General features: G+C 46.9%; 2 protein-coding genes across 2 annotated transcripts in view; both read right to left on the reverse strand.

Annotated features, from left to right (window-relative positions):
* Positions 1-1,042, reverse strand: part of LUZP1 (leucine zipper protein 1) — a 32,108-nt gene extending 31,066 nt beyond the window's left edge. The window contains exon 1 of the mRNA XM_054648443.2: positions 896-1,042. The gene's annotated coding sequence lies outside the window, so the exon portion shown is untranslated. The remainder of the gene's footprint in view (positions 1-895) is intronic.
* Positions 1,043-6,761: 5,719 nt separating this feature from the next.
* Positions 6,762-18,112, reverse strand: HTR1D (5-hydroxytryptamine receptor 1D). Its single transcript, XM_077189565.1, has 2 exons — positions 16,601-18,112; positions 6,762-9,644 (listed from the first exon to the last, which is right to left on the reverse strand). The coding sequence occupies exon 2, from the start codon at positions 8,567-8,569 to the stop codon at positions 7,433-7,435; it is 1,137 nt and encodes a 378-aa protein (XP_077045680.1). The 5' UTR covers positions 8,570-9,644; positions 16,601-18,112; the 3' UTR covers positions 6,762-7,432.
* Positions 18,113-23,803: the final 5,691 nt, after the last annotated feature.

Below are 23,803 nucleotides of genomic sequence, written 5' to 3' on the forward strand. Positions count from 1 at the left end.
CACCTAACTCAAACGTGCTGATTAGTTGGGATGGTAACTTTAACTTGCGTTTAATTGGTTTAAAGGCTTCAGATGTAGCATTACAAAGGGGAAAAAAATGCAGATAGGCAATGAAAGCGCAATCACCAAGGACAACAAGCAAAGGTTTGCTGTGCCACTGGCTTCACATGCCAGCACATGGGACACCTGACAAAGCCAAATGAGGGAAGTTTCAGAAATTTCCAAAAGAGGCAAAAAAAAAGTTTCACAATGCTCCCTCAATTAATTCCCGCATGACGGGGGAGCAAAGAAGAACGAAGTGATTAACAAAGTCAGAGCATCAGAAAAGCATATATATAAAAGAACGTTATTAATTATGTTATAAACGTGGGCGGGCTGGGAAAGAAGGGGGAATTCAGGGAAAATAAGCAACAGGAAAGGGAGTATGTGGCTGCAGCAAGGAAAAAAAAATGGTTATCCACAGAAAACGCGTTAAGCGCCTGGAAACCTCCAAAATCTCAGCCAAGCCGCAGCCAATAGGTTTAGGAACTTCCTTGCGGGCAGCTCGCTACAGCGAGGACCGGCGGGACCGTGCCCTTCCCGGGCGGGGACGGGGCCGATCTCCGCTCAGGAAAGCGGCTGTTCCGGTCCCGTCGGAAGGAGCCCGGCGGCGGCTCCATTTCCGAGCGGGAGCCGAGGCCCCGGCGGGCGCCTCAGGGCCGGGTTTCCCGAGGGGGGTCCCCGCCGCCGCCGCCACCGCGGGCGACCCGGCCTTGAGGCAGCCGCTCGCCCGCACGGGAAGGGACGGGAAAGGCGGCGGCGGTCAAAGACAAAGCGGATGCCTCAAATTCCTCCCCGCCCCGCCGGTCTGCGGCACCCCCCGCCCTCCGCCCCTTCATCGCCCACCTCTGCCTACCTGGGCAGCAGGAGCGGCCAGGCTTCGCTCCCTCCCAGCCCGGGCTTGGGCAGCCGCAGCCCGCGAGGGGCTCCGGGGCTCGGGCGGCGGGTGCGGGCGCTGACAATGAGGGGAGGGACGCGGTACCGGGCGGTGCTTGACGTCACGGCAGCGGGCGGGGGCTGCCGGCCCGGCCCGGCCGCCGTGCGGCTCCGCGGCGCCCGCCCCCAGCCCTGGAGAGGGCGGGCAGGCCCTGGCCGCCATTTTGGGGGGGCTGAGGGCGCTCGGGGCAGGGAGGGGAAAGTTTCCGCAAGGCCGCGGCGCGGAGCTGGGCGCGGTTGGTGCGGCGGGTGGGCGCAGCGGAGGGGTTAGCGTGGCTGAGCTCACGGTGGGTAGGTGCTCCAGAGCCTGCCGGACAGCCCCTTCTCCTGACCCGGCTCGGGGCTGCCGCTGCATCGGGGCTTTGGTGGTGCCGGTCCCGGCTCGTTAAAAGCCCGTGCCAGGTGGCACAGCGAGGTTTTGTCCTCCTCTCCCTCCGCATCCCCCCTTTAGTGCCATCTCTTGGAGAGTTTGGGACCTGATGGTCAATCCAGCTGTGGTTGGTTCCACCTCTGGTTCTGCAGCCCGGGGATGCCGAGATGGGATCAGAGACGAGAGACGTCCCCGAACACCAACCGGGAAAAGTTGAAAAGTTGCTCCCGGTGTGGCTGAGCGGTGAGCAGAGCCCCGGGACTGCGGGGACACGGTGAAGGACACCGGGAGCTGCCCGGTGCTCTCTCTATAAGCATCGCGCTGTCCTTGCCCGGCTGAGTCCCCAGCAGACGTGCTCAGAGGCCGGTGAGCAATTCCAGCCTCCCGGCCGGGCAGCGAGACGTGACGGGCTCGGAGCCTACTGGCCATTGTGGGGACATGTGGGGAAAAGGGGGAGCTGCCTCCTCACCTTTAACATCCCTCATTCCACTTTCTGTACTTTTGTCTGCACCTCCCACTGACTGCTCTAAGTCCCCATCATTAAAAATATTAAATAAAAAAATTGCATTATCTTAGAGCAGCAGAGCTTCCTTAGTTTTCCTCTACATCATTTCCTTTCCCTGGACAGAAATTTCTTAAGTGTCTAACCTCACACCACTAAGCTATTTTCTTTGAAATACCAGCCTGGTTTGAAATGCAACCCTTGTTGCCACAGGCACTGTGCCACCAGCTGCAGCTATGCTGCTTCTGCATGTCACAGAGCAGGCAGCTTGTCTCTCACTTGGATCCAGAGATTTGACATTTCTCGTTTCCTGGGTTTCCATTCACTCTCTTCCTCACGCTGCAGACCCCACCCAGCAGCTGGTTCAGTTGCCACCTTGGTGAGGGGCTTCTTTCTCCTCCTCTATCAGCTCGGCTCAGTTTGTTTCCTGTCACGTCCCTCCATCACTCATGCCGGGTGGGTCCGGACTCTACCTCACACCTTGTGCTTTCCCTCCGGCAGCAGCAGCTCAGTTCACTGTGCCAGTGCTGCTGGCATCTGGTGGCACAGGAGGCTGAGGAGTGTCTCCCACTCCTTAGTGAGCATTTCCTCTTGTTTACACTACTGCAAAAAGAGGACTCACCGAAGCCTGAGGCATGGTTGCAATGCTTATCTCTTGGATTGGAAGCGTGGGTGCTGGGTTTCCAAAACCCAAAGCAGGGTGCCAGCACCACTGGTAGAAAACTTTTCCCCCAGATGTCCCCACAATGGTTGATAGAAAGGCTGCATAGTTCCAGGGGAGTGTGGTGTAAGTAATGTGGGCAGGTGTGACCAAAGATGATGAGCAAGGAGAGATGACAAACACAATAAAATCACAAATGATATGGGGAAGCAGCAGAAGCTGCCAGTGTGTCTGAGGACAGAGGATCCATATGGGTGTAGTAGCTTTAAACAAATAAAAGTAACTCATGCATCTTATGCACAGCTTGATAACGTGAGAAGTGGATGGCTCTAGGATGCCATGAACACCAGAGGCATGAGATTCAAAAGGGATTAGCCAAACTTACAGAGAGCAGATTTCTCAGTGGTTATTAAAAATGTCTATCGGAGTCATCTTCCAGTTCATGAAGTCCCTGAACTGACTCTTCAGCTATTCTTGCTATTCTGTACTCCCTCTGTTTGTATGGTGAATTTAAGTGAGGTGTCTGAGTTGATCTTGCTGCTGCTGATACATGCATGTCCCTACTAAAATTATTTCTGTGTATGCTGCTTCTTCTGCACCAGTTCTGGCATTTGTTCTGTTTATCAAACTGGCAGACAACTAACTCAGAGTCAATACTTCTCTGCCTCTAGTGAGCTGAATTAGCCCACTGTTTTCTAAGCCAGTGGTTCCTGCTTCTCTCTGCACACTAGAAATGGAGATTCTCCTATTACTACCCGATTCCAGGTGTTCAGGTTTTAAGCATTTAGAAGATCGGGGTCATTATAAGATCCTAATATTTGCTTAATTAATTTCTAACAGCTCCTGACAGAGCTGGAGCCTTGGTTGTGCTAGAAGCCACACAGAGTTTAGGAACAGTATTAAATTCACAGCAAGCAGGGAAAAAGAAACAGAATCATGCTTGTGTGGACAGAAGTGCTGCATGGCCTGCTAGTCTCATATCATTGTCAGCAGTCTAATGACAAGGTAAGCTTTGTTGGGTTTGGGGTTTTGTGTGTATAACTGTTTCTTGTTCCTAGAACCAGCCAGGTGCCACCATGAGCCCCCACAGAGGCCTGCAGCCATGTCAAGGTGTGGTAACAAAGGCACTGAGAAGCCTGCAGCACATAAGAAAAGGGTTGATCTCTTGTTATTTTGTACTGCTGCCATCTTCCTCTCAGTCAGAAAGCATATTCAGTCCAGTGAGAACACCTTGTCCTCAAACCAAGGGTTTTCATATCCATCTTCACCAGCTGCAAAGGGAGCCAGAACCTGACACACCTGGAGAACACCAGGATGGAGAGTGGCAATTGCTGGCAATAATAAACAGGATTTACACACACTGTGAGTAGGGTTGGTCTGAATACATCAGACATCTTCACTACTGATTCTTCTACACAAGTCTCATTTCAATCTTGCAGCCTAGGTCATGTAAATAATGTCATTAAAGTCAGTTGGTTTGAGGGGATGTTTCACCTCTTCCTGGAGCAGACATCTTAAAAATGTCAGCTAAATTAGGTCTACACAGGGAGCCAGAAGGGGAGCATTTAAGGATGCCAAGGGTGCTTGCCAATATAATTTCAAGATTGGCACCATAGCTACAGCTGTCTCTTTTAACATTTGTTCAAGGACTGGCAAGGTTTACTGCAGAGGGAGTTGTGAACTCAAAAAAGAAAAGCAGGGTACGGAGTAGTTTCCATGGTAGTTCAAAATTTGAAATTGTCTATCCATCATTAACTGCTATGGAATAGACAGGAAAGTACAAAGCATCAAATCTTCCCAGTACCAAAGTACCTTTTGCATTAGAATATCAGAGTGGTAAAAAATCATATTATTGTCATAAAAAATCAAATAATTGTCAATGAAAGCATTCTGAAACTGTGTTATAAAGTGTCTTCTGCAAAAAAATTTCCATCATTTCATAAACTGATTACATATACAAAACAGGAAGAGGACTTTTGTGATGTTTGTGAAGGTGTGATCTGTTCCTCAATAGGGCTTCATATACTTAAGTAGTCTTACATATTGTTCTTTTGTTCCTTTGTGCATTTGTTCCTTTGTACCCCCCTGACAAGGAGCTGTTTTCAGTTTGGTGAGCATGGTGGGATTGCTTCAAGCACAGGCTTTCAGTGGCTATATTTCTGTCACATAGCAAGGTTCAGGTTTATCCTGGGAGGAATGATCATGTTCCACATTCATTGTCCTGCCAGTTTCTGTCATGGTGACTCCTCCTTGCTGACACTCTGCCTCTTCCCTGGCTGTAGGAATAACCTGCACTGGAATTTAAATGCAGGGTGCTGCAGTGAACACACATGCTTTGATATATATTTAGCTATTTCTTCTGTTTTCAATAAATATGATTTTGAATGATATTATAATATCATTGAAATAACTAATATTATAATATTATTGAAATAATTGATAATATTGATATTGTAATATTTAAATAACTATCTTCTTGGACATATCAAAACATAACATGTTTTAACTTATCTTTGTGCTCAATATTGCAAGAGCTTCACTGGAGAGGCACTGAGACATCACTCAGCCCTCATGTACCTTCTGTGAAATACATTTGTGTGCTCTGGACTGCAATTCACAGAGCATTGTAAAAATGGTAAATATGGACATTGATCTCTGTGACATGAGAGTCTCCTCCTTTCAACTCAGAGGCTGTGGGTGTTATTTAATTTATGATCATCTCTAGCAAGTCTTTTCATCTGCCAGTTCCATATCACTGTTTTTTCCAATATAAATTACTAAAGCATGCTATCAAATATTTACTAACAATAAGAATGGTGTAATATTAGACCATGTGCCCTTTAAAATTAACCTATAATCTAACCAAAGAAAGGCCCTACTTTGCTTGATCTTGAATTAAACAGTGTCAAAGAAGAGTGGTGGATCATCTTCCTTTGCTGTATCTTGCCATTCTGTTCATAATTGGAAATCTTCAAGGGTAGGAAATACAGGAAGATAACAAAAGTACAGTTGACACAGGCAGGGAATGCACTAGCCAGCCTCTCAAAGGCCCTTCCAGGACCATGATCTGTAATTTTATGTTTCACACTGAGCAGGTGAATCACCCAGGGATCTTGGAAGTCATCACAAGCTGGCCCAAAGGTGAACATTTCAAACTGTCATCATCAGAGGAGGATGAGAAGTTGATTGCTGCTGTAACAGCACATTGAACAGTACCAGGGACTGGCCTCAGGTGTGAGAGTTCAGTTTTCCACCCTGGTTTATGGTTCAAGCCCTCCCCTGGGGGCTGTGTCAGCTCACGTGTCCCAGGCAATGCAGCAGCACAGCTCAAGATGTGGCAGTGCCACTCTGGACACGCTGTGGGAGGACACTGCATGGACATGGCCACGTAGTGGCATCATCCAAACCTCTTGGCAGAGCCCTTTTGGGAGGGTGGAGGAGCCATGTCCCAAACAGAGCAGCCTCAAATGCCCTCAGTGAGAGGCCTGCCCTTCTAGGACCACACCACACAGCTGCTCTGTCTGACTCTGCAGCAGGTGGGTGCTCCTGGGACATCACTTCATGGTCCATCCTCAGGAGAGGCACCAGCAACAGGGAGGAGCTGCAAAGCTGAGCTGCAAATGCAAAGGAGAGGCTGAAAGCTGCAGTGGACATGCACTGTGGTGGAGGGTGTTGGGATGGCCACAGCAGCGGGTGGTGGAGATGAACTGGGGCAGGCTGAGAGGTGCAAGGGAGGTCAGAAGGATGATGGGGTGATTTTCTAAGCAGTGTGAGGCTCTTATATGCAGTGTAGACATGACACTTCTGCTGTACAATGCCCAGAGACTAAAACATTGCATGAAACTTGGGCTGCACCACTTGGTGTGCTGACTTCATCCGAGACCTCCCTGTGCCAGCTCCCCACCTGCCAGTCAGGGAGGTGATCCCAGAGGCAGAGAAGGGCAGGTTAGAAGGGATCCCCTCTGTGACCCCAGCAGAGGGTCCCAGCAGTGATCCCTGAGTTTGTTTGACCAGTACTTAAAGAATTCCAGAGACAGGGATGCCACATCCATCCCAACAACCTTAATTACTAAGAAAGTTTTCCTTGGTATGTCACTTTGTTCTCCCCTGTCTAACTTCCCACATCTTGTCACCAAGCAGTGAACCTTCTGGCTATTTTATGATGTCCTAGTCATTCCACACTGGCACTCACCATATTCTCCTTTTTCAGTTTATGCATGCAAAAAAGTTAAATGACAGAAATATAAGATCAATCATTTTCATGCTATTTATTTTGTAGCATTTCTTCACTGGCTGTTCTATTCATGATAAAATGTGTAATAATTAATTCAACTAAATTGTCTCCTTTCTACGCTTCACCAAAAGCATAACTTCAAATGCAGCATTTGTGAATAACTTAGATCTGTGCTATGCTGCTCTGCCCTGCTCCTGATTATAGTCAGGCTGTGTCAGACATCTTCTGAAAGAATTACAGGTTTTATCAGCTTCACATGGGTAAGATACATGCCATAGAAAATATAAGTATCAGATCCTGCTCTCCAGAAACTCTCTCAGCTGACATAAATGGTTAATAATATACAGCAGAAATACACACACAATTTCCTCCCATCAGGGTAATGTGTCACCTCATCCCACAAGACAAACTCCCTGGTTCACACACCTTGCCTCATTGCAAAGCTTATTTCATGTGTCATTGATCTTATATACACACATGATCACTGCAGAGACCACGGAGAAGTTCTGTTATGGCATGTACAATCCCAGACAGAAAGTATCAAATTGGCAAGAAATTCCCAGAAATGTACATGCATGGAACAGGGTAGCATGAGATGGCAGTTACCACTCAGTTCCTTGGGAATAAAAGCATGGAAATTTTCAGGTAGGCTGTGAGATTGAGAAGGGTCAGTTACACAGGAGTAGAGTCTCAAGAGGAACACTTTTTGAAAAGTATTAGTTTTTGGAAAGCCTGTTTAAATTCTTCATTAAAAGCTGTATAAATGACTGGATTGATTAATGAGTTTAGGTAACCCAACCAGGTAAAAAAGTCCAGGAGGATGGGATGAAACCAACAGGCATCTTGGCAGATTGGTAGGACTAGTGATATGACAAAAAAAGGCAGCCAACAGAAAATGAAAGCTCCCAGAATAATGCCTAAAGTTTTGGTAGCTTTCCTTTCTCTCGCAGCAGAAATTCTTTTCCTTTCCAGCACACTATCTGCAAGTTTTATTTTAACAGGACCCAGAAATATTGGGGATGCACCTGAATGGGAATGCCCTTCATGGAGGCTAGCATTAATGGAGCAGAGGGAAGAGCCTGCAGAGCCAGTGATCAGGTGTGCAGTAGTAAAACGTTTCCCATATAATGAGGGTGGCTTCAGAATCCTATCTCGAGCTGCTACATAAATTCTCCCATACAAAATCAGCAGGAGCACAGTCGGGATGTAGAAAGCTCCACAAGTCGAATAAATCGTGTAGGAAATTTGCTCTGTGTTTACAGCACACTTTGCAATTTCTTCATGAGCTTTCACTTGCCTCCAGAAAAACGGTGGCACAGAGATACTGATGGATATCATCCACACCACAGCAATCATGAGCGCTGCTCGGCCAGCAGTGCGGCGCTTGGAATATTCCAGAGCATCTGTGATAGCCCAGTACCTGTCCAGGGCAATGACACAGAGGTGCAGGATGGAGGCTGTGCAGCAGGTGATGTCTGAGGACAGCCAGATGTCACACAGCAGCTGGCCAAAGGCCCACGTGTGGGTGACAGTGTAAGCGATGCTGACAGGCATCACCAGCACAGACACCAAAAGATCAGTCACTGCCAAGGAGCCAATGAGGTAATTTGCAGGTGTGTGGAGCTTTCTAGTCAGCAAAATTGTAATGACAACAAAAACATTTGCAAGGATTGTTGCCAAAGTTATAACAGCCAGAAGGATTGACAGTGAAATCTTCAGCCCTAGGAGTGTCCTTTCATCCCAGGGCAGAGGTGCTTCGGTGACATTTAATGATTTATTTGCTGAGCTCTGGAGAGAGAACTGTGCTGAATGGTTGTACTGAGTCATCCTCTGCTCTGATTTCACCTTCCAGTGGAATCTTTCTGGGACAATGAGGAAAGATGCTCACTTTTGTTGATAAAATAGAATTTTTCATACTTTGGTCGAACACTGAAGAATTAGGAACTTGTTGAAAACTTCAGCTGATGCAATAGATGAGGTACTCTCCTATGGAATATTTTCCATCACATCACATCACATCACATCACATCACATCAACTACATAATTGCTAAAGCAAAATGTCATCCAGACACAAGTCTGGTGTACAACAATGAAAATAGTACTATAAGTGATGGGAATTTAGGTGGTTTTCATCTTGAAGAAAACTAAATAATTCTTTAGTATCTTTTTTTCACACCTCCTTTCTGACCTAATCTTCTGTAAAGTCGCATAAATCAATACTGAAGGGTAAGAGATGGAAAAGCAACATCTGGGCATGCAGTTAATGCCCCTTTGCTGAAGACAAAGCCACCCTCAAGATTATTTTCCTTTTCTCTCTAATAGCTGAGTGTCGTGTTTTTGGTATTTACAAGGGACACTTTATTAGTGGAGTACCTAACATATAGAACAATACTTCTGAATTCCTTCTGTAAACATAATTTCTCCCAGATTTACAAATCAAGACTTCTTCAAGTACAGATCTCCATTTTCATTTATTTCTCCAGACTATTCAGGTTTTCCCTTCAACAAGTCTTCAAATGCTGAAGTCAGGTGCTGGGTGCACTTTATATAAGCATAGTATGCAATCTACAGGCTTTCCATACTTTTCCTTGTATTCACCAGGACTGGATTTCCTGAAGTCTTCACAAACCTGAAGGAAACATCCTAAGACAGATTTCACTTGCTCCCATGAGCACCAGAATGTCACTTCTATTATGCCAGCCCAACCTTTCTTGAAAGAGATCCTGAATGTTGGTTGGGAATGGCTTTGAAGAGTGCTGTGAGGGCTACAAGGAGGAACAGCCAGTTTCTGCAAGGAGACAATCCCCAGGCCAGCCTTCTCCCAGGCCTGCAGGAGAAGAGCCTCTCTCGGTCATCGCTGGTACCAATTCATGCCATCCATCCAGGCACTCAGCTGGGAATCTGTGGAGCAAGAGGAGCAAAATATTCTGCATGAAACATCAGCACTTTGAACTCAAACAGCCTCTCTGAAGCTCCTAAATCCTAACATAAGAAGCAGCACTTTTCAGTTTGGTGTTTTTTATATACAACCACCTTCTTGTCAGTCAAACATTTTCAGACATGCTTCTTCTTTTGAGGTGTACTTTTCTAATAAGGAGGCATAGAAGATCTTGTATTTCACACTAGACTATTACTTTCTTGGTTTTTGTTCTCTCTAGGAAGAGAAAATCCCTTCCTCATGGCCATTTTGTGATACTGAGCAAAGTCAGTACATGATTATTTATCATGTACTCAGGAGGATTTACCCTCTAGACAAAATGAACGTATTCCCAATAATTTAGTATTTCAATGAAGTTACCTTTTACTCAACAAAAAAATGATGAATACACGTAAATTATTTTCCTGTTCCAAAGAAAAATAAATTAAGTTTGTGTAAATTACAGATACTGAAGAAAAATAATAGTAAATGACAAGCAGTCATTAAATTATCTCAAGCACAAGGTCGTACACATAAGTGCCTGTTAAGAAAAGCAGAACACAGATGCACAGACATCACAAATCTCGACACAGCAGAGCCCAGGGGTGGGAAGTGACCATCCAGCATGTTCCTGAGAGCAGAGGGATGGGCAGGATGCACACAGGAGCATGAGGAGCACTGGCAGAACCTGGCTGCTGAGGAACACATTGAGTGCCAGCTGTGCTCAGCAGTGCCAGCTGCAGGTTGAGCTCCTGTGCATGGCAGCTCCTGTGAGACATCTGAGACTGCCCCGGGAAATCTTGTGTTGGAAACACAAGCGCTGCCACTGGAAACCCGCTGAGGAGCCCAGGGGCGCCCTGTGAGTGTGGGGGTGGCTGCCAGAGTGGCTCCGGGATGGTCAGACAGGGACATTTCCCTGCTGCTGGTGCCGTTATCACTCTAGATGAGATAACATCGCCTCTAGATGAGATAACATCGCCTCTAGATAAGACAGCGTCGTGTGTGCCCCTGGGGCTGGCTGGGTGCGTGAGGCGGCAGTGCAGCCTGCAGGCAGCGGAGAGCAGCGTGCGACAGCCCCAGCCCGCAGGGCATGGCAGGGCTGTCACCCGGCTTGGCACCAGCTTTGTCACACTTCACGGGACGGGAATCCCCTCAACTGCCTTGGCTGCGTCACCTCTGTGCTTGGTCACCTTTCCTTGGGCTTCCCCTGGTGCTCTTGGCCATGGCCTGTGGGTGTTTTTCTCACTTCAAAGTGCCTGAAATAAATTGAAGGTGATGCCACAGCCACCAGAGTGAGATTGGCACAGCACAGCACACTGACATACAGTGCCAAGCTGGAGCAAGCCAGTTTAACCCTCAGCAGTTAGGGAACAAGGACAAGGTGGCAGGGAAGGGTCTATTTGAGGAAAAAGAGAGCACCAGGTGTGCCAGGGCAGGTACAAGACTGGGTGGCACCAGGAGCTCCTCAGGACCAAGTGTCATCTCATCATGTGCTTGGTCACCTTTCCTTGGGCTTCCCCTGGTGCTCTTGGCCATGGACTGTGGGTGTTTTTCTCACTTCAAAGCGCCTGAAATAAATTGAAGGCGATGCCACAGCCACCAGAGTGAGATTGGCACAGCACAGCATCCTGACATACAATGCCAGGCTGGAGCAAGCCAGTTTAACCCTCAGCAGTTAGGGAACAAGGACAAGGTGGCAGGGGAGGGTCTCTTTGAGGAAAAGCAGAGCACCAGGTGTGCCAGGGCAGGTACAGTGACAGGCAGGAGAAGGCTGGGTGGCACCAGGAGCTCCTCAGGACCAAGTGTCATCATGTGGGCTCTGGGCATGGAGCTGCAGAGATTGCCCTGATAACCAGAGGCGCTCAATCCCAAGGGTAAACAAAGCCCCAACACATTTCTGTTCCTTCTGGAGCACAGCCATTACTGGAGAGTGGGGCAATTCCTGCAGACTGTGATTTCATGGTGCAGCTGACACACTTTCTGAGGATGCTGGGCTGCAAGAATCTTCAATGCACCTCTGCAGTGCTGGGCTGGGACAAATAATGTGTACAAAAAAGGTATGTTGAAATAAAAATACAGAATTTACTCTTTCACTAAATAGAACAGAAAAAAAAAAGAAAATTAGATAAAATGTCCTTTTGTAAGTTGCACATTTCCTTTACATTCACACTGAAGTTAGAGGAATTAGGGAATTAATTTTCTTCTCTTGAAGCTGGAGAATTGCAGAGGGATGGCTGAGAACGGAGCTGAAGTTCAGCAAACTACTGAAAGTTCATTTTGTAGCTAATTTTTGCTTTTCATTTAAATATAGAATCCATTAAATAGAGCAGGCCTATTCTGTCATGCTGAAAGTGTGATCAGCAGTGAAGCTGCTTCCAGTGAGAGCCAACAGCAAGTGGCCAGGAGGCAGGACAGGAGGTGGCACTCTAGCCAAGAGGAACCCCTCTGAAGCCCCTTTCCTTAAAAGAGGGAGCAAGTTTTGTGTAAGTTCTTGCATATTTGGGACAGCTGCCTCAAGCATGCATCATAGAGTAGGTATGGAGCCCAACCTGAAGACAAAAGCACTGTTCAAACAACATGAAATCCATTTAGAATTAGCTCTAGGAATGTGCCCATCCAGAGATCATAACCAGACCTGGATGCAGCTCCTGGGAGAAAACCAGGCAATGCTGTAGTGTTTGCACTGAAAAATCAAAGCTACACTCTGTGTGAATTCTGGTCAAGAATTCCTGGTCAAGCCCAGCAGCAGCTGAGCCCTTTAGGGCTGAGCATCTCTCTTCACTGCCAGTGAGGGGAGCTGGTAGAGAAGAGTTCATGTTTCTGGAGAAGTGTACCTGACTCTGTGAGTGTTCACTCCAGCGCTGCTCGTGCTGGATGTCTGATCTGCCAGGATCATTGTGGCTATTTCCAAGTAAATCAGGTCCCTATTTTGTTCATTTGATACAGAGAACAGCATTTTATATGAGAAACTATATGCAAAACATTTCTTATTTTAAATAAGCAACTACAGTAATTGGCAAGCAATATTAGCAATATTTAACACCTTCACTCTGTCCTCCCCACCTTCTATTTTTACTCAGCTTGTAAGAAATTATTGGTATTTTTCCTCTCTTACCTTTATTTACACACCACCAATATGTATTAGCTATCCAACCCATTGATAATTACCAAGTTACAATTGCTGTTACACATTATAACTAAATATTACTTATCAGAGAGAAAATCTGGGGCTTAATGGGCAATGATTCTGGTAAATGCCACATTGCAAAAACAGCCTCTACAATATGGTACAAAGTTCTTTGGAGGGAGCAGGGGCTGGGAAGCTCTCAACCATAAAGTTGAATTTAAGGACAAGTGCAAGGTAGTTCAGGTAGAAATGAGCAGTTCCCCTGTTGTGTGATGGAGAGTTACCAGCTCAGCAAAAACTCTGCTCAGTGTGAGATCAATGTGCACTGTCAGCAGAAGCAGTGACATTGTACCAGGGCAAAACAGCAACACCTTGGCAAGTGTGTACCTGGGAATAAGGCCTTGAATAGATCTTGTTCTGCTCACTTTGGACAAGGCCAAATGGCAGCCTGGGATTCAGCTCTGGGCACTGATCCCAGGAAGATGCAGAGCACACAGCAAGAAATCAGAAGAAAGCAGCAGGAAGCATCAGAAAAGAAAATGTATGGGGATAAACTGCATGGAAACAGGAATGCTGGGGTTTAAAGAGCACAGCTGAGAGAGATGTTCAGCAGTGTTTCTGTGCATGAAAGCCTGCAGAACAGGAAGGAATAGTCTGTTCCCTGTGGCTGTGACTAATACCACTGAAAGGAAAGAGATTTAACTACAGCAAGGAAGACTGAGCCCTCAGGAAAACTTTGGAGATAGTAAGAGTAGTGAAACAAAGTATTGCTTGGGGACACTGACATCTCCATCTCAGAAAGTCACAAGGACAGGTCAAATAATCTTTTTGGAGTGTGATTTCCTATAGCCAATGAAGCACCAGGAAAGTAAAGTGAATCAGTTTATCCCATGTAAAATGGTGAAAACCAGAATTTTTTTTGACAGTATAAACTTAATGAACTCCAATTTTGAACTCCAAAATGAACAAAAAACCAAGAAAGTTTTTGCAGAACATCACAGTTCAGGTCTGGAGCTAGCTCAAGACTCAGCATTGTGGTGCTGTAGTGTTCCACATGGGCAGAGGAACACAGAGAATTTTTATTGCTTTCTAGAAGTGAGGAATGCCAGAGCTGCCTGTAGCAGCTGTCAGTGGATGTCCTTGGGCAGCAGAGCCCCCAGACTCATTTCAGAGCACGAACACAAGGAACAAACTCCCCATGACTGAGGCATCAGCCCCATGAGCATTTCCCACGTGCCTCTGGCTTTCTAAGCATTGCTCCCTAGCAGCTCTCTGCCCTCCTCTCTTGCTCCACTCTGATCCTTGGTATATTCCTCTGCTTCAGCTTCACTTCCTAGGATGCACACACAGGGTTTCCTGACATACAATGCTTGTTCCTTTGGTCCATGAGCATTTGAAGCAGCACTCCCCTTCAGCTCTAGCAGCACTGGCAAAGAAGCTGAGCAGTTGTTTCTCTGAGCCCAGTTTTTATGGCAATGATGCTGGTTTGTTGGTTTTTTGGGTTTTTTTCCCTCTGGCTTAGAATCAATTCCCCCAGCCATCCCAATTTCACAGAGCTCAGAAATGGGAAAACATCCAAATTCCTGCACAATTCCGTGTGCTCATCCAGGGTCAGGAATGGGCAGGCTGGGAGCAGGCAGGAAGGAACATCTTGGCTGAGTTGTGCACTGCACCTGTGGGGATCACAGAGGGTGGATCATGGCTCGTGTGCACACTGAGGGACGTCTTCCTCCACATGTACCTCTGAGTGCATCACCAAGGGACAAAAAGGAATCTTTACTCAAAAGACAGAGGAAAATCCAGTCAATTTTTATGCTGACTTTTGATATCTGGATGGTTTCCTTCAGAGCTCGATGTAGGACAGTTCTGTCCAGGCAAATAACAAATGTTGCCCTGCTGTGTACACGCCAGAAGTGACTGACACTTGTCACTAAGTTTAATTCTGCATTTAGGTGAGCACAGTACACTGCCATCATTCTTACTCTGTGTTAAACACTGAAAGTAGCCAGGCCCCTCACATCTTCCTGCATTTTGACACGTCTCAACTCAAGAAATACATTTCCCAGATTTCTAAGTCAGCTGCAAACCAGCAGAGTTCACACCACGGGTTTGATTTTTTAAAAATTTCATTATTCGCTGCACCAGCTTGATTCCTTGCCCATAAGAAGTGTCATACATCTGAAGAAAATAAATGACTGATGGCTGGTGAGAATGCTTCTCTGAGATCAACCAGATCTGGGGGCAAATGTGAAAACCAGGAAATGTTACAAGCAGCGTGAAAAGCAACAAATTGACTGTTTGTTTGGTATTTGCTAATTTTAATATTTGAGAAGCATGTAAGATATACATCATAAATCCTTTGTTATGATGCTGCTTTAACTTTAAAGAAAATATGAAAAGGAAAAGCAAATTTGCCTTGAGAAACCTCACAGATCCCAGCCATTGCTTTCTGGAATAATCTGTTTGGCAGCAGTTCCTGGAAGGAGGAACTTACAATTACTGGCAAAGGAATCCCACCTCTCTAAAGTCAGTTGTCCCCTTAATTTTGCAAAGGAAGTTTCTTTTCCTGGGGTTTACATCAGGCTCACAGCTGGGGAAGGGACTGTTTCTCTGGGGAAGCAGGATTCTCCTTGAAGGCCGTGCTCCAGTTTCATGCACTGCTGCCCACAGCACACTGGAAACACCAGACTGCAACTCTGGCAGTCCTTGTGCTTGGCTGGGTCCTGCTCTTTGCTGCAGGACCAAAGCCCATCCCAAAAGTGGCTGATATTCATCATTGATGCAACAGGTGACAGGTGTCCCTCTGGCTCCATGTGAGAAAACAGCATTTTGTCCTGAAAAGCCTGGCTTGCATCCAAGCAGGTACAGAGACATGGAGACATGGACAGGTGAGGATTCTGAGGGCTCAGTGTCACAGTGGCAGCTCCTGGCTTTGCTCTAGCACCTAATCAGAGGTGACCTTTGGCCACCATCCTACCCGAAACAGGAGTGAAGAAGAAACCAGACAGCTCTGTCACTCGTGGAATACAAACCAGGATGGTGTGGGATAACAATGGAACAACCCTTAGAGCAACCCAAAGCTTTCCCCAGGGCAATCTATATAAAATTACGCTTCATTTATCCAGTGTTACCCTGTACCTGGTGGAAGAGACCTGCAAGAAACATTTAAAGCTCTAAATCGCCGGTCAGCTTCCCTCCCAGACCCGCACGCAGGGTCAGTACAGGCTGCCCACACAGGCTGCGGCTCCAAACATTCAAGGTCAGGCTGGACGCGGCTCTGAGCAACCTGATTTGATTGAAGATGCATCTGGTGGCTGGGAGGACGGACTAGGTGACCTCTAAAGGTCCCTTTCCACCCAAACCATCCCGTAATTCCGTGATGGGGCGCCGCGGGGTCCCCGCTCTTCTCAGGGCGATGCCGCCACCGAGCTCTGCCCGCCCCATCCACCGGCGCCCGCAGAGCCGGGGCGATGCCGCTGATCCCGGGGCGATACCGGTGATACCGGCTTGATACCGGCTGATCCTTGGGTGATACCGGCTGATCCCGGGGCGATGCCGCTGATCCCGGGTTGATACCGGTGATCCCGGGGCCATGCGGCTGATCCTGGGCCGATGCCGCTGCTCCCGGGGCGATGCCGCCGCAGGCCCCGTTCTCCCGACCCCCGCCTCCCGTTCTCCCTCCTCCGCCTGGGCTTTTCCCGGGGCCGCCGTGGCGGAGCCCCCCCGTTCTATCCCCGGCCACCAACTTCAGCCGGGGCCGAGCGCCCGCCCCGTCGGCAGCGCCCCGGCATCGCCCCGGCCGCCAGCACTCACCCGCTGTCCCCGCTGTCCCGTTCTCGCCCGGTTCCTGCAGCGTCCCCCCGAAACACCGGCGGCCCCGGCCGGGCTCGATGCGCCCGCGCTGCGCGTCCCGCTCTGCTCCGCTCCGCTCCCCTCCCCTGGCAGCGGCTGGCCCGGAGCCGGGGCTCGCTCGGTGCTCGGTGCTCTGTCCGCCGAGGGTCGGGCAGCGAGGGTCCCTCCGGCACACCGGGGCTGCGGAACGCGGCTGCAGCTGCAGCCCCTTGCCGGGGATTCCCTGCGCCGGACCCCGCTGGGCAGCCCGGGCCGTGCCCCTGTGCCGTGTCCTGGTGCCAGCCCCGATGCCGTGCCCCTGTGCCGTGCTCCGGTACCAGCCCCTGTGTCGTGCCTCGGTGCCGTGCCCCGGTGCCGTGCCCCGGTGCTGCGGGGCCGTGTCCCGGTACCAGCCCCTGTGCCGTGTCCCGGTGCCAGCCCCGGTGCCGCACTCCGGTGCCGTGTCCCTGTGCCGTGCCCCGGTGCTCCGGTGCCGTGTCCCGGTGCCAGCCCCTGTGCCGTGCTCCGGTGCCGCACTCCGGTGCCGTGCCCCGTACTGTGCCCCGGTGCTGCGGGGCCGTGTCCCGGTACCAGCCCCTGTGCCGTGTCCCGGTGCCGTGTCCTGGTGCCGTGTCCCGGTGCTGCGGGGTCGGGCAGCCTGTCGGTGCTGTTCCGGTGGATGCGAGGATCGATAACTCAGGGCAGCGGGGATGAGCAGAGCGGCGCGGATGCCAAGGGTAGAGAACGGCTCAGAGCTCCTCCGGATGGGCTTGACCCAGCTGCTGCTTCAGCTTGGCTCCGACCTGGGGCTTGCACACCCTCTCAGCACAGCCCTCCTGCTTTCAGCGTTAATTCCAGCATTTTTAAGCTATGCACTTAGTGGATTTTTACCAGTTTTAGTTGCTAACTAGAAATGAATGTTATTTTTTCTGTTGTTTTTTTTTTTTTTTTCCAAAGAAGCAGTAACTATGCTCACACTAGACAAAACTTTTACATAAAAGTAATTCAGATTCCAAGGTCTCAGAACAGAAATGCTTAAGCCACAGCCCCTTTGCAGCATCATTTGGCCTTAAATAGATTCTAAATTAGCCATTGCCAGCTGTCTCCATTTTCCTCTGGCAGCTAATTTACATATTGGATTAGTTTCAAAATACAGATAATCTCATGATTTTTGCACACTTAATATTGTGGATAGTGAAGCTCTGCCCTCTACACCACAGAGTCTCAGTAAATGATTTTTAACCCTGAGCCCAAGCCTGCTGTAGCTGCCCTCAATTCAGTCTCAAAGAAGTCACTCTCCCTCCAGATACCTTGGAGGGTTTTGTCCCATCTTCAACACCTCTAAAAGCTGGCTGCTCCCAGAACAGCAGCATTTTACCTATTCCACTGCAGTGGAGAAGGGGTTTGGACCTGGAATGGCAGAGTGTGGTATAAATCATAAAGCCCCACTTGAGACTGAGAGGAAAATGTGAGCTTTTTAAACTGCAGCCACATGGTGTGAATCTTACACAAAAAATAATAATTCCTTGCAGCATCACTTCCCTCCCAGGCTGGGAGAGGACACATGGTGAATCTTTTGAGCCTCCAGAATTTCCCACTGAGACGAGAGTAGCTACAATAGGTTTTCTCTGAAAGTCTGAAGATGCCTCTCCATTTATTTTCCTCCCAAACAATGTGGGTGTTGTTCTGTGGGTGGGAATGTGTTTGATGTGATACAATGTGAAAGGAAAGAGGTTGGCTCTTTTATATCTCCAACTGAGGAATAAATTCTGCCCTTGGGCTAGAGATACTCCATGGAATCTTGCAGGGCTTTGCAGCAGAGTGCAGGCTGCTCTGGGGTCTGTGGCCACCCCAAGACCTCCCTTGTCAGGAGAAGAGAGCTGGTGTGCCACAGACAGAGCACAGGTTCCTCCTAGGATGGGAAAAAAGGGAGTAAAGTTGCTGTTGTTGTTCTCCCATGCCAGGACTTCACAGATGTCATTATTTTTCACAAAGGGTAATTCCATGCAGAAAAAGGAAGTGTCTGGTGCCTTTCCTTAGGCTGACTGGGAAAATCAGGGAAAATTTCGGGGTGCAGACTGGTGTTGAGATATTAAAAAAAAAATAAATTCTTCTCCCTCTGACTTTGATCCTCCAGACACTCTCTAATAAGAGCTAGAGCACATTTCTCTCATGCTTTACAAGGTCAAGATCAGTATTGTATTTAATATCCTGTGTTGAAAGTCCTCCTTAGAAAAATAATGCAACTACTCTTTTTTTGAGATAGATTATCTTCATTTTTGATGGAGCAGGTGCACAGAGAGAATTTGTGCACAGGCCCAGAGCTGGTACAAAGGTGCAGCAGTGAGACAGACAGATCTACAGATAATGGAGCCTTTGAAATGAGTCTACTCCTTGGCCTAACACTAGGGGGAAAAACCCAAACCCTCAGTGCCTTGGCAAGGTTGGCAGAGTCCCAGCAGCCTCTTGGTGCTGCTCAGTCTGTAGATCCCTGTGAGGGACTGGAGATGTTGGTGCTCTCCATCACTGGAGCTCAGGCACATCTGCACCCACCTGGTGCTGTCTGAGGCAGGGCCTTGGGTGAAGATCAGGATTTCATACACAGATTTCAGTAAGTTTCTTCTTTTAATCCACTCATTAAACTTTCACAAGGCTGATTTCATTTTTCCTTGTTAAACTGAGCCCATCTAAGCAGTCCTACCTCTAATTTTGTTTCCTATCGTGTTTGACTCCCAGAATTTCTCACTGCTGCTGCTCCCAGCTTAAACATTTCCCCAGCAGCCTGAGCCAAAGTCATGATGCAGCTGAGCCTTGGCTGGGGAGTGGTGGAGTAAGGGTTACAGGCACATGCAAGGAGAATTAAAGCTCATCCAAACCTCCTGTCTCAGAATCCTGAGTGAAAGCCTCGCCATATCGACCAGGCTTGATTGCTCTCAGGTGGTGAGGAGCATTTCCTGGGTGTCTGATTTCACAGGGCTCAGGTTTTTATTCCCTTGCTGCAGAAGAAAGGCTGAAAAGTTGCTGCTTTCACAGTGTGGGGAGCAGTTTCCTTCCTTGGTGTAGCTGCAAGGCCATCAAAGACAGAGCTGATGCTTTTCCTCTCAAGGGTCCAGGCTGTCCCAGAGTGAGCCCACGATCTGTGGTGTGATCCCTCTGGTCTGCTCTAATCCAAACCCCAAACACATTGGGGTGATGTTGCCTCCCCAGCTGTGACTCCTCAGGGATGTAGGATGCTGATTATCAATTTCACTTGCCCAGAAACGCTGGAGGAGTGTTTTTACTTGTTTGAGCTGGCAGGAGGGGTGACAATCAGTCATGGAATGCTCTGCAGGACTGTGCATAGGCACAAATTAATCTGGTGCTGGTAAAAGACTGCTGTGCTACACTGAGAAGCAGCACAAGTAGAGACAGAACCTCTGAGACTGGAATTATTTTGCTGCCCTGGTTGTAGCTTTTTCAAGAGCTGGGAAGCATCCCAGTCTCCTTGTGCAGCATATGGGAGGGACAGTGGGCTGAGCAATTCCAGTGGATTCTCATGAAAACCATCACCTGGACACATCCTCCTCAGGTAGAAAATGACAATAAAATGGCTGCACCTTGATGATGTTCATGTAAAAATACCTCCTTCCTCATCGTGGCTCCCTGTGGATGCAGCACAGTCAGATCCATGGCTCATGTGAACAGAAATCTGCTTTTTTCTCTTGGTAGGTCTTGCCAAGCCCAGGCTAGAGAGGGAGAGAAGGCTGATGTCATCCTGAGTACCACAGCAAATACTTCAAAACTGCTTTTGCTCACCATTAAACCGTGGTGAGAACACTAATACAGAAGACCCTCCAAGTTTTCAGTCTAATTTTGCCCATTGCTAATTTACATCTATTTCTCCTGCATCCAGCAGGACCTTCCTTGAGGTTTACCCTCATGATTTACCCACCAACTCTTTTTTGAGGTAACAAAATGTACTGGCTTCTTGTCACAGAAATTTACTTTGGCTGAGGAAGACAGATACCATCACGTGAGGTCCCTCCTTTTGCTTCAGGAATTCTCTTTGCTTTTTGATATTTGTTGTCACCTTAATTTGTCATTGAAAACTTAATTAAAGACCCAGACATTCCAAAAAAAGGAGGAAACTCACAGTACTTTTTTCCCTACATGAGTCATTTTCCTCTGAATTCCACGTTTTTGTCACATTCCAAACCTCACACTTAGATGCTGACATATGGAGAATTCTTCAGGCACTGCTTCCCTACAGAAGGTGTATTTTGGCTTTAAAGCTTTATTCTGAGTCTTACAAAGGAGCAGAACCAAGAGCCCAGCCAATCCTTCCTTATCCTGAGGCTCCTCTCTTTCCTTTCTCTCTGTCAGGTAGAAAAATGCCCAGGAATTTTAGATAATCAAAATTGTAGATAATCAAAATACAGAACCCCTGTTATGATTGCTGAGGTAACTTGCAGCAGTGCTTGGCAGTTGCTTTCCCCAGAGTTCCTTGAGCCTGTTTTAACCATCTGATTTATGCAGAACGTGGCTGAGAAAGGCAGTCAGCTCTCGAGAAGTTGTGTGTGCTCACTGAACTCCATGAGGTCTTATTCACACATTAAACAAAACAATATTGTTGTACACAGACAGGAGTTTTCTTCCACAGAAGAGAGAAATTCTCTGTCAGCACTGCTCTCCCACTGACTCAGTGAAGCATTTTCCTGCACAGAGTGTAGGTCCTGACAGCAGGGCTGGAGAAATCTCGGGGTCCCTGCTGCTCACAGTGACCCTGAGATGTGTTTGAAAGTCTCTTTTCCCAGCCCAGCTGTCAAAGAAGGAGTCAGAGCTCTCCAGTTCTCATTCCCAAGGTTGTTTATTGTTTCTTAGCTATAAAATTCTTTCTCCTGTCCAGGTGAGGTCGCTCAGCAGGACAGTCCAGGCACTCTGCCTGTCCCCAGGGCAGTGTTATCTTTTTATTCTAAAAACTCTGTGTACAATATTTACAATTACTGCCCAATACCCATCACCTGTGTTAGACAGTGAGCTTCTACTCTAAACCAATCCCAAAGTGCCACCATCACAGCAGAAGATGGAGGCCAAGAAGAAGAAGGAGAAAGGCTGGACATGCCCAGATTCCTCCATCTTGCCTCTGAACCCTCCAACCCTCTAAAAACCCCAAAAATTTATTTTTCTACTCTGTGATAAATTCACTACCATTCTACTTAAATTTCCATGGCTCGTAATTCTTCATACAACATTAGTAATTGTTTTTTCCAAGGGCTCAATCAAAGGCTCAGGGGTCCTGACAGGGTCTCCAGCCCTCCAGGGCAGCCTCAGGGATTTCCTGGGTTCCCACAGAGAAACCATCAGACATTGTGTGAGGGAGGACTGAGAGACCTGGCATGTCCAATTTGGGAAAGACAAGGGGGATCTCACTGCCAGCTTCATTTAACTGATGGGTTATGGAAGATGCCAGGGCCTGTGTGACATCTCCATGCACATCATGGGTGTTTTGTCATCTCCAGCACTCATAAAGAAATCATCAGTGAGGTAAGGAAAGGGCTGTAAACAGGCTGAGTCAACATTTATTTATTTTGACAGTGATCCCTGCATGCAACCACTGAGAACCCTGGATTTTAGGCTGGCATTCAGCTCTGATGTTGTGGCAAATGCTCTGTGGAGGAAACGTCTGTCTGCTCCAGATAATTAATAATGGGATAATTAACGGGAAGGTTACTGAATAAATATTTATATTCTTGAAATATTGGAATTTCTATATTAGAATATATATAAAAATATAATCTATTATACATATAAATTATATATTTTAAAATATGTATAATTTATATATATAAAATCTAATATATTATATAAATAATATATTTTAAAATAATAAATAGTAAATAATTATAATGATTATAATAATTATAATAATTATATATTAATTATATATTAAATTTATAATTATAAATATAAAAATAATAAATAATAAAATAATATATTTTAAAATAATAAATAATAAATTATATATTTTAAAATATATAATTTTTATATATATATATAATTTCTATATGAGAAATGATAGATCTGTACCTGTTCTTTGCCATCCTTCCCTTGCCTTACAGGCTATTATGAAGTTAATGTGTGTGAAGAAAAGAACAAGGGAAAACACTGAAGCACAATACACTTTGATTTTATTTTTAAAAACTTTTCCATATCAACTCCCATTATTTTCCTAACAACATATTTTGCTAGGAGGAGTTCAAATGCCCAAAGCTGTGAGAAGAAGCAGCCCATGATGCTCTCCAGTGAGGAGCTGCAGTGTGCAGGATGGTGCCAGCAATGCCACGAGGCTCATGGGCAGTGAGGTGTCCTCTCACAAATACCAGAGCCTGAAATATTCTCACTGTATGGAAACAGAAGGAAAATCTCAGGAGAGCTGGAAAGGATCCCCAGAGCTCTGTAGTCCAATCTCCTGCTGAAAGATGGGAGGTCTAGGAGCTACAGACCAGGTTGTGCAAAGCCCCATCCGGCTGAGAGGTGAAAACTGATGAGGGTGGAGGCTCATAAAGAGTTAAATCACGGAGCACCAGGGGTGAAAATGAAGGTGCCTCCCTGTGGAAGCAGCTCCTGAGAACCCAAACAACCCCATTGGCCCCATTGACACCTCCCAAAAAAGCACAACTGGAAAGCAGCCAGCAAGGTGTAATAGAAAAGAGGGTTATAGCACATAGCAGAGGAAGGAGATAAAACAGATAAAAAAATCAAAGCAAATGCAATGTTCATGTCTTTAATGCATATTTCAAAATTATACATTCGATTTTTCTCAGTGGCAAAAAATATTGGACAAGAAAAAGAGAAGGATCAGCCAGTTCTGTTCATGATTCACCTACAGGAACCAGTCTTGTATCTAGTCAGGAGAAAAACAGAATGTATAGACATAATAAATAATTCCTGATATTTTGTGAATTTATAGGTAATTACACATTAGAAGCCATATGGGGAAAACAACACTGAGGGGAAAAAAAATCTCAAAATAATTTCCATTTTATACATTTGGGAAAAATAAATTTTTGACAATTTGTCAAAAATCTCATTAGATATTTCAAAATTTGTGTTTCCTAACTTCTTATTGGCCATTATTTTTTTGTTTTCTGTCTTTTTTTTCCCCTTGGTCCAAAATTTTGAATGGATTTTTGTTACTCTGCTCCA

Source organism: Agelaius phoeniceus, chromosome 22, assembly GCF_051311805.1.
Source record: "Agelaius phoeniceus isolate bAgePho1 chromosome 22, bAgePho1.hap1, whole genome shotgun sequence".
In the NCBI taxonomy this organism is placed as follows: domain Eukaryota; kingdom Metazoa; phylum Chordata; class Aves; order Passeriformes; family Icteridae; genus Agelaius; species Agelaius phoeniceus.